General features: G+C 39.7%; 2 protein-coding genes across 3 annotated transcripts in view; one reads left to right on the top strand and one right to left on the bottom strand.

Moving 5' to 3' along the window:
* LOC107733742 (uncharacterized protein C20orf194-like) overlaps positions 1 to 4,281 on the top strand; it is a 34,332-nt gene extending 30,051 nt beyond the window's left edge. For both annotated transcript variants that reach the window (XM_016545505.1, XM_016545504.1), the window contains exons 33-37: positions 1,290 to 1,364; positions 2,223 to 2,398; positions 2,705 to 2,770; positions 2,874 to 2,967; positions 3,797 to 4,281. In XM_016545505.1, coding sequence (XP_016400991.1) covers positions 1,290 to 1,364; positions 2,223 to 2,398; positions 2,705 to 2,770; positions 2,874 to 2,967; positions 3,797 to 3,903 — 518 coding nt within the window. In that variant the 3' untranslated portion in view covers positions 3,904 to 4,281. The remainder of the gene's footprint in view (positions 1 to 1,289; positions 1,365 to 2,222; positions 2,399 to 2,704; positions 2,771 to 2,873; positions 2,968 to 3,796) is intronic.
* A 4,912-nt stretch (positions 4,282 to 9,193) lies between these two features.
* Positions 9,194 to 10,716, bottom strand: part of LOC107733664 (kyphoscoliosis peptidase-like) — a 12,781-nt gene continuing 11,258 nt past the window's right edge. Inside the window, exon 8 of the mRNA XM_016545395.1 lies at positions 9,194 to 10,562. Within this exon, the coding sequence (XP_016400881.1) occupies positions 9,235 to 10,562 (1,328 nt within the window). The 3' untranslated portion in view covers positions 9,194 to 9,234. The remainder of the gene's footprint in view (positions 10,563 to 10,716) is intronic.

Raw genomic sequence — 10,716 nt, 5'->3', positions numbered from 1 at the left:
GTGCTCTGATTGGCCAGCTATCCAGTGCGTTGTGATTGGCCGAATACCTCAAGCGTGTGACGGAAATGTTACACCCCTTGCCATATTGTGATGCCTTGTCCCAGCCGGAGCGGGACAAGGCATCACAATATGGCAAGGGGCGTATAATGGGTTTTTATAACATTTAAAACCCATTATAAACGAGGCATTTGTTGCATCCAGTGGGGTAGGCGTGGCTGACTCTTAACTTTTATAAAGAATATCTCTTTGGATTTGAGACTTTAGTCTTTGCAACTTTACAGATGTTCTTTATGCACCAAGAGCTTGTAACACTCCAAAGAGAAAGGAACCATTTAAATCGCATATGACCCCTTTAAAAAAAACTTTTTAAGCTTTTGTAGCGAAAAATATTGCACAGAGTACTATTATTATTGTTATGAGACCACTGAAATAGTTTTTGTTAATTGAAGTAAAACTTTAAAATTTACTTTACAAAATAAAATGAAAATTAGAAATGTTGCATTAGCAACTAACCGGAATAAGTTGAATTTAAGTTTAAGTTGAATCACTAAGTTACTAAAACTAATGCTAAAATAAATTACAACTACTAAAACTAATTACTAAAACAAAAACTGCTAAATGGGATATAAAATAAAAGCTAATTCGAAATAATAATAATAGTATAGAAATAATACTAAATAGCACTGGCACAGATTAGAATGACATGAAAAGTTATAAAAAATATATATTATTATTATTATTTCCATTCTAAATTATTCACACAGCATTGTAAGGTGTTCTGGATAAAACCCTCAAACTGTCATGTTGCACAAAAGACGACCTTTAAGTTTCTGTTAAAATATATATATATATATATTTTTTAATTAAAGATTAAGAAAGTAAATAGGGTCCGTTGCAGTGAGATGTGAACACCTCCTGAGATTATCTGATTTTGCATAATGCATTAATGCTTTAAAAAGATGCACAAAATGTGCATTTAATGGCATATTTTTTTTAAATGACTTTATTTTGATGCCAATTTGTGATTGTAATTTATCATGCAGGATGATTGAGGTCTTTTTAAATAATAGCAATCCGATCAAATAATTGTGATCATGTGGTTATGTAATAATTGTGAGAGGCCTAATCATCAATGATAAATATTCAAGAGGGTTTAATTATAAAGTGATTGCTGACAGTATATGTAAAGATGCTGTACAACCATGTGCTAAAAATGGAAGTATCAAAAGTAAGTGATCAAAGACAAGACAACATAACTTACTGTCTCTCTGTCTCTTTTCTTTTCTTAGCTTTGAAATCCTCTATCAAACCCAATCCTTTCACAGGAAACATCTATCACATCAGTGGGAAAGTGCTATTCTCTGGTAGGGCAGTCGGTCTCTATAACCTCCTCCAAATCTGTCTTAATATGAGTTTTTTTTATGGGAAATACAGTGTGACATAGTCACAAATCAATTTTGATTGTCTATAAATGTTATTGTTTGATTCCAGGATGTCTCTTGCTCTGGTTTTGTTTGTGTAGTTAATGTGATTTTTCTATGAGAAGTAGTAGGCAGGGGGCCTGTGGGGTAACGCCACACGGTAGGACTCTCACCTCTGAATCCTCAAAGTGATGTGGCCTGCACACATCTGTTCTCACTCATTTTTTCTCAGTCGTTTCCTCCTGTAGTCACATTTTTTTGGAGGGTTTTGACTTTCCTCTTTTCCTTTGAATCTGTGGTGTAGTTGCATGGAGAGAGTGGGCAGATTGACAGAATGGAGAGAGCTGAGTGATTTAACAGAGCCTGAGTTAAAGCACGCTAGATAGTGTAGTTCATTTAGGACCCATACGGTCCGAACACCATCTGTGATGCCTAGTTGTCACCATGAATCATCTGTGTTTTGTCATAGAAATCTTTTGATTTTTGGTGCCTATGTTCGGTTTGGTGTGTGATTTGTTTTCAGATCCCTGTAAGTTGATTTTTTTCGTAAAACATTTTCGTAACACTCAGTGCATTGTGATCAGTTGTTTTCAAGTTTGACTCCTTGCTTGTTTGTAGAGTGCAGAGTCGTAGTCCGCACTGCAGAGGAGTGATTGATGGGATGGATGGCTGTTGGCACGCCATGCTAGACATAGCTCCGTCTGATGACATGTTTGATAAATTAGTGTGCAGCATGTTGGACTCAGTGAAGTGTGTGTGTGTGTGTGTATCTGACTGCATGCGGTGTCTGTTTCACTGTAGACAATGACAGACAAATGGTGGTAAACTGTAACTCTATCAGTGGGAATGTGACCATTGCCCCTGATCAGGGAACTCACCATGGCCCACGGACAACAAACAACTGTTATCTAATGTTTCATGGAGTGGGGCTCACCCAGGAGGGGCTGAAAGACTGGCTTCGGCATTGTGCCAAACAGGTAAATTCTCATAGGTAGGAGCAGGTGGAATCCGCAGACTTCTTCCATATTTTCTTCCCTAATTTTTTGGGAGGAATAAACATTGATTTAAGTATAGTAAAATATGTGCTGAGGGCAACAACATATTGGTAGCTGAAAGCATTATCATATAACCCAAAATACTTAATAAACAATTTTATGAACTACATGCAATTCTGCAGGCTTCTGTGAGCACAGATTCCTACATATAAGAGAAGGACATTTTAATGAAATCATAATCATTTGAGGATCAGGGCTTAAAAATGTCAGTGTTTTTGTGTTTCACAGAAAGTGGAAAAAAAAGTCAAGAAGAATAAGAGGACACTCACCCCACAGGAGATCAGATACATTCATGTGAGTATAGACACACTTGCGCTCACTCATCTTTTCATTAAATGAGCAACAAAGCAAATAGTTGATCTAACACTTTAAATATTTTCATCTTATGTGTCACTAGGTGAAAAGACACCTTGATCCTCTCCCTCCTGGTTACTTCTACAACGGTCATCACTTTGTCAGTTTCTTTGGAGAAAAGCAAAACTTCCATCCTCGTATCTTTAAATTGTAGTATAACTTTTTAACCAGGCGTGGTGGTGAAATTTTCTGGGTTACACTACCGTTCAAACTTTTGGGGTCAGTAAGATTTTTTTTTTTTTAATGAAAACTTTTATTCATCAAGGATGCATTAAATTGATCAAAAGAGACAGTAAAGATAATGTTTCAAAATAGTTCTATTTCAAATAAATGCTGTTCAAATCACCATATTAGAATGATTTCGGAAAGATCTTGTGACATTGAAGATGGTTAATGCTGAAAATTCAGGAATAAATTACGTATTAAAATATAATACAGTTGTTTTAAATTGAAACAGTATTTCACAGTATTACTGTTTCACTGTATTTTTGATCAAATAAATGCAACCTTAGTGAGCATAAAAGACTTCCATTAAAAGCATTTAAAAATCATACCAACAGACTTTTGAACAGTAGTGTACTTTTTACCTAATGTCTGTATACTGCAACAGCAGCATCCTGTTGATTACCACAGACAATAATTTCAACTCGTCCCAATGTGTGTATAAACGAACAGGAACGTGATGTTTACTTTTATTAATCCGATAAGTAGGCTTAATGTTTAATCAGGAGTGTTGAAAAGCAGCACATTTGCCAGGCTACGCTTTCATTAAAAGTGTATTACTGTAAATGCATTTATACACACTGAGGCATCATTTAATATTACTGTCAGTTGTAATCAACAGCATTAAAATTAATATCGAATATTGACAGTATTGAATATTACTGTGTGTTTGCCAGAAGCAATGTGTTTGTGTTATTCTTGTGTTGTCTACCACATGTTGATTCCTTACATGTGTGTGTTCAGTGTTGGATCAGTTCATTGATGAATACGTGCAGGAGGCCAATAAGGAGATTGAGCGCTTCAACAGAGAGGTGGACCTGCAGCCACACGCTGACCTCTTCGACCCCTAATCCCCTCATCTGACAAATTCACTTTCCAAGGAAAGGGAGGGGAGGGTCACTTTACAATTACTAACGTCCACTATCCAATTACCCACTCAAAACCGTCCATTTCATATGTTAGAATGCGGGATTTGCTGTTGAGGGATGGAGAGGATTTAGATCACAGCCAGGAAGAAATATCACAGCCTAATGAGAGATCCTTTGCCCAACATACCATGACTGTAAATAGTACCAGCGCCCTGAGAAAGCTGAATTGCTGTTGTGTAAAACAGCAATGCTAAAGCCTCAGATGTGTCAAAACATTCCTGTAAAGAAAAATATTTTCTCTTTATTATAAAATAGAAGGTGAGCAGAAATTCGAAGCTTATATTTAGGGTACAAGGGAAGCCCAGATCATTACGCTCTCCGCAGTGTGCATACTGTAGTGGTGAAGTTCCATGCTGTGAAGCTTGTTCTACTGTAATTCCAGTGCCTAGCAGACATATTGAGCTTAATCGTAATGAAATTTATCAGTGAGGCTGAAAGTGATCAAACGGAAGGCTCATTTCCAGCCGTGTGCATCTGGAAAGGCAGGTGCACTGCACCTGCCCTCAGTCAGCCTCTGTCAATCTATCGACCCCCGCTGTGTGGATCAGGGCTGAGGATCTCTCATGTGCTGCAGTTTTCTTTTCAGCCAATCTGAAGTGATTAACTGACACGCCGGTGCTTCAAGTCACCCCATTTTGGGAGGGTTAGGGAATCAGGGTATGATGGAGGGTTTATTATTAGAGGTTCTAATGTGTTCTTTATCAGATTGACTTGTTGGTGTTGGGTTTGTGTGTAGCACCAGGGATCGGTTTGGTGTGTTAAACCCATGCTTGCTGAGCGTGTGCTGGTACAAAGGTGTGGCAGAAGCAGAATTAGTTTGCTTATATCACCCCTGTACTTGCTAGATCCATATCGTTCGGTATTACGGTCGTATTTTAACTCAATTTGGGGTGTGTGTCATTCTATGCATGTTTACTTCAACTAATCACACACAGCAGGAGAGCAGCAGTGTCTTGTGTGTAGATACACACATTTGACCTTTTGTCTACAAGACAAGCCTTAAAAGTAATGTTTTGAAACAATTACGGCACTACTAAAGGAGCAAAGGAAAGCACTTCCAAAGAAACCCTGACACTGCTGGTCTCCTCTGTGATGCAATATACTGTACCGGTGTTATTACACTACATGGTTAGCAGCTGTTTCACCAAGCCATATTCACTCTTTTGTCAGAGTTACTATGGAGATTTATGAGCTACATAGTGCTAATGTTGCTATGGGCCTTTTTAGTGTTCCTTTGGAGATTTATAACTTTGCCTTTATGTCTCTTGACACTTCTGTACCTTGTCAGTATGCAAGTGCAGTTTTACTCAAGGCCACCCTGTTGTGAACAAACTCTGAAAGGACGTTGCTGAGATGTAGATCCGCGCTAAACCGACAAGCAAAGAGAAACCGACTACTCGCTAATAGGTGACAGAGCCTCAGAGGTAAGCAGTCACTTCATGAGTGCTGAAACACAATCTCCAATGTGCCGCAGAGACACACACACACTCATTTAGCTGGTGGTGTTGCTGTTAGTCGGATTCTACACAGCAGCTGTCCTTAAAGGGTACAGGGCTACGTAACACTTATATAATGTGTAGTTCAAAGTAGAGGCCTGTTTTAGCACATACTATCCGCATGTGTTAAGATGTCTTATGAAGTTCTATTTATGCTAACTGAAATGCCTTTCACCAAACTGGAACAACCAAGAAAGAAATCGCAAGAGTTCAATCTATTTTTCATATTGGAAAAACGTGGTTTATCTTTGCAAATTCTATTTTTCTAATGCTGTGAAATCAATTAAATTGGAGCCAGATGATAGTATTCCTCAGGCGAAGCAGATTCTCTCCTGTGAGAGATATTTGGCTGCCGCTGCAGAGTCTTGGCAGAGAGCAGGGGCATCCCCTGGCAGAGCCAAGCGCCAGTGTTGGTGAAAGGATATGAAGAGTTGTTTGTCTATGTAAGTGTAAAGGGCCAGTAAGGGTCTACTGAGTAACATAAAGGCACTGGAGGGCCACCGTGTAAAACTCAAGAAATTTGGGCCAATGGTTTTCGAAGACTTTTGGTCATAGATGAGCACTATGAATCTGGCTTTTGCTCCTCATCATAGAGGACCCTAGTGAGGCCCTCCAGAGGCAGTTCCTGATGTTATGTGAACCCCCTCTGGCCCGCACAGCTGTGGAGCTGAAGTTAGAGGAATAAAACAGAGTTTGGTGGAAAGATTTATGACATGAATATGTCAATAATAATCTTAAATTTGCGGCTGCAATGCTATTCAGATAGGAGGGATAGTCTTTTTTCGTTTTGTTTTGCTGAATGCAAACAGGCCTGGGTTTTCCAAAAGGTCAGACTTTCAAAGAAAAGCACTTTTTTTAACATTGTCTTTGGTGGCAACCTATTATTATTAGATAAATATTCTGACTTTCAGTGGTCACTGAAGTCTTGTTCCTGACCAAAACGTTTTACCTTGTCCAGCCCCTAAATCTGGTCATTTTTAATAATCAACCAGAGGATGAATATTCAGACAGCACGTGTCTTGTGTTCTCAGGTATCTAGTAGAGTTGGCAACACCAGCATTGAAGTTTTATTTCAAACGTCCATCACAACTGGCCTACATTTAGTGCATTATGTTGTGGATGAATGCTTCGGGGGCAAGAGTAAAATTAGGACAAGCTAAAGGGCTAAACTATTTCCAATTGCTGCTGGCTGGGGACAAGCCTGAAAATTGAAATAGCTAAAAATAGATATTATAAGCTAAACGTTATTTGCACAAAGCTAAACATGCACCCCTAAGGTCTTATATTGGCGTTTTGGGAAAACGTTGGACCTTTTTGACCCAGAGGGAAAATGTAGAATTCATATAGATTCCCCAGTCTTTACCTCAGTTTCAGAATATCCAGTGCTTGGAGTTCATGATAACTTTGATATCTTCGTAACTGAACAAGATTTCAGATGGTTCTACTTGAAAAGTGCCAAAACTCTCAAAAATAACTTTTGTTTTTGTTTAAAGGGGTTAAACAAAAGTATGTGAAAAATCTAAATTTGAGTGTCGTTTGCACAAAACTACTGTAACTCGTGTTTTCTCCTGTGACTGATGCTTTTTTCTAATATATATGTTGTATTTATCACAAAATAACACATTAAAATATTTATAAGCTATTTCCTTTGATGAGCTATTTTTATTATCGGTCATTCGCAGTAGTCTGCTCAGTGAAACAATGCAGGCAAACAACGTCTTCTGACAGAAACAGCCTGGAAGAGAAGTGTGTTTGTGTGTGTAAGGTTATCAAATCAGCAGTGGATTTGTCACATGGTGATAACATCTTTTAGGATGCCAAGCCCAGTTTAAGCACTAATCTCAGCGGCCTGCAACAACAGAAGCTATTTATAACTTAGTATGTGTATCTGTAATATAATCGAGTACTGTTTTGTGTGTCAAATCTACCACACACATCCTTTTCCTGGCCTTTACTTTGGGTCCCTGCCCAGCCCACCTTCCAAAATACTTGTATTTGATCCACTGAGACTCTACTGTAACGCACCCCAAGGATCTACACATGCTTCCCAGCCCATCCTCGGCCGTTTATACAACCTGCACTTGGCTCCAAAGTGGGTCTAAACAATGTGCTCACCCTCTTGCAGATACAATACCCACATTTCTTTTAACTTACATCAGGCTCCCTTCATCTCTCCCTGGAGACGGTACCCACCCTTTGCACACATAGCAGCCATTGTTTCTCACTGGCCAGTGGGACGAGTTCAAGGTTTCATTTCTGATGCACTGACTGGTTATGACTGCATCATGTAAACCTTACTAAGGTCTGTTTGTCTCCCATGACTCCTCATAGTGGAGTTAAGAGAGATTTTGACACTGGCTGCATGTATTTGTCTGCATTTGAAAAGTGGGATGAACATTTGTTTAGAGTAAAAACATTTTTTTTTCCAATGCATGCATTCCCTGGGAATCAAACCCATGACCTTGGTATTGCTAGCATCATGCAGCATCATGTTTGGGCTACATTGAATGTGGCTGTTGTTTGGTCATCTCTGTCTTTTGATCACTGCCAGGGACTGATGTGTAGGATGGACGGTAATATTCTCTTCTGTTGCACACACACTGAGGCCAGAGAAACCTTTAATTTGGTAGTCACTTTATGTCCCTGATACTTGCAGTGCATAAGAACAGTTGAGGATACGGACTGTTTGTGTCAACAAGCAAATATAACATGTACACACACATACATACAGTGACATAAATGTCATTAAGAAACGTCTTGTTTCAAAAATATGAGTGGATATTATCACACTTTGACCTGGATATGTTTCTTACATATGTTTTTGTCCTTTTCTTTCCTCCTCTTTTCGTTCACACTGCAAGACAGAGTGCCTAGTTCCAGTTCTGCTGAAATGTGATACACACTACACTACTAAAATTAATATTACACTACACTACACATATAATGTTATTACACAATTATTTTTTTCTATTTGAATATATTTTCAAATTTAATTTATTCATGTAAAGGCCAAGCTTAATTTTCAGCTGCCATTACTGCAGCTTCAGAGTCCTTCAGAATTCATTTCATCAGAATTTTTTTTTCCAGGATTTTGTGATGAATAGAAAGTACAGTTTAATGCATTTGATTAATTTGATTTGCATTTGATTAATGATTTAATGCAAACATATTCATTGTTTTCTTCTTTCAGGCATAAAACTAATAAAATTTAATATTTTAAATTTAAACGAACTGCAGTGTGAACGTAGCCCTTTTGTCCTCTAGACAAAAGTCTGTTCTGTTCACTGTTCATTCTTCAGGTTAAGGACATCAAAGGTCATGAGAACATGCATGTCATTGCTTAGCTTAATTTTCAGCTGCCATTACTGCAGCTTCAGAGTCCTTCAGAATTCATTTCATCAGAATTTTTTTTTCCAGGATTTTGTGATGAATAGAAAGTACAGTTTAATGCATTTGATTAATTTGATTTGCATTTGATTAATGATTTAATGCAAACATATTCATTGTTTTCTTCTTTCAGGCATAAAACTAATAAAATTTAATATTTTTAATTAAAAATAATAAATTGAAAGATTTGTACTCTAATTATTTTACAAAGTTTGTCTTGTTAATTTATTTTGTCTTAAATGTGTTTTCATATCTCTACAAATTATTATTATTATTAGTTATTTTATTTATTTTTTGCAGTGTTGGTAAACAACATTGAACTGCAGTGTGAACGTAGCCCTTTTGTCCTCTAGACAAAAGTCTGTTCTGTTCACTGTTCATTCTTCAGGTTAAGGACATCAAAGGTCATGAGAACATGCATGTCATTGCTTTCTTTAGTGACAGCAGCGAGCTTGAGTTGTGTGGCATTTCCAGTGACAGCCTCACCTACCCAAACTCTGCTCTTATTCATCTTCAGATCCGTCCGTTTCTCTCCCACGACACACACTCTTTGCGCACCTGGTACCCGCACTCGAAAACTCTCTGAACTCTGGGGAGCCAGCACACCTGTGCGGGGCTCCAGCAGCACACACCCTCTTCCCCACGCTGAATACACAGATGGAAATGGATCTCCGGGCTTTTCACACACACTCCTGATTATAAAGTCACACAGTGACATGTAGTCCTGCTGAGGGGGTTTGCGTCCATAAATACCTAGACGATAGACTCCCGCTCTGGGTGCGTGCACACTCACGGTTACCTTACTTGTATCTGTAAATGTCAAGAGTACATACCGGGACAGAGGAAAATGAGCCTGCTCATGCAGCTCAGCGCAGAGGGCCGCGTGTATTTGCAGGTCTGGTGAAGCGCAGTGGAAGGTAATGTTGCACTGGCCCTGGGGTGCATTTACTATCGCCCCTGTGTGGCTGAAATGGGACAGTCCGGCTTCTTGAGTACGCACCCCAGGACCACACCACAGGCCCAAATCTGGAGGATACAATGCGTTTGGGTTCAATCCTCGGTTTTGACAGTGCAGCAGGTAGTTCCCGGCATTTTGAAAAGTCCCACTTCCACTGTTGTAATCCTGCACGAATACAGACAGCCGGTAAAATCCTTTGTATGGGCACATGACGTTACACACCAGCTGCTCTGCTGTGATTTGCGACGCAAGGCAGCGCTTGGCCGCAGTGGCGTCAAGCTCATGGTGCGAGAGCTCGCACACCATCATCAGAGGTCGTGATGTGTGTAGTATCACCTTGCACTCGCCACCCTCACCCACCACTATGGCCTCTTCTCCTGCGACGCTGCAATCCTTGACACCTAGTGCCGATGCCCCTGCTGCTAGGCCCCAGTTCAGGTAGGGGTTACTAGGCAGGGCCTGCCTCTTCTGGATACTGGGGCACTCCAGTTCAAGAGAGCAAATCCACCGCAGAGCACCAGGTTCACCCTCTCGCCGGGTGAACAGCTTCACTTCATAGGCCCCAGGCTCTGGGGGCAGTAATCGCAACTTCATCCCTTGATGAGTCACTGACATGAGACCACAGGAGCTGTCAACCTCCTCCTGCTTTAGAGCTCCTGTCTGGGGATCCCGCTGCCTCATCTCATACGAAAAGGTCAACAGTCTAGAGGAGCTCACGGACACAATTGCTTCCCCGTCGTCTGCGGAAAACAAATTTTGACACATTTACAAAATGTTACAGTAATATTGTGCCTACGTTCACACTGGAAAATTCTGGCAGTGACAACAACATGTAAATAAGGAAGTAAAATCCTTAAAGGGGTCATAGGATGCCCATTTTCCACAAGTTGATGT

Source organism: Sinocyclocheilus rhinocerous, unplaced genomic scaffold (genome assembly GCF_001515625.1).
Source record: "Sinocyclocheilus rhinocerous isolate Xijiao unplaced genomic scaffold, SAMN03320098_v1.1 scaffold789, whole genome shotgun sequence".
NCBI lineage: Eukaryota > Metazoa > Chordata > Actinopteri > Cypriniformes > Cyprinidae > Sinocyclocheilus > Sinocyclocheilus rhinocerous.
Note: the sequence above shows the minus strand (reverse complement) of the source record. Positions and strands in the feature narration are given on the sequence as shown.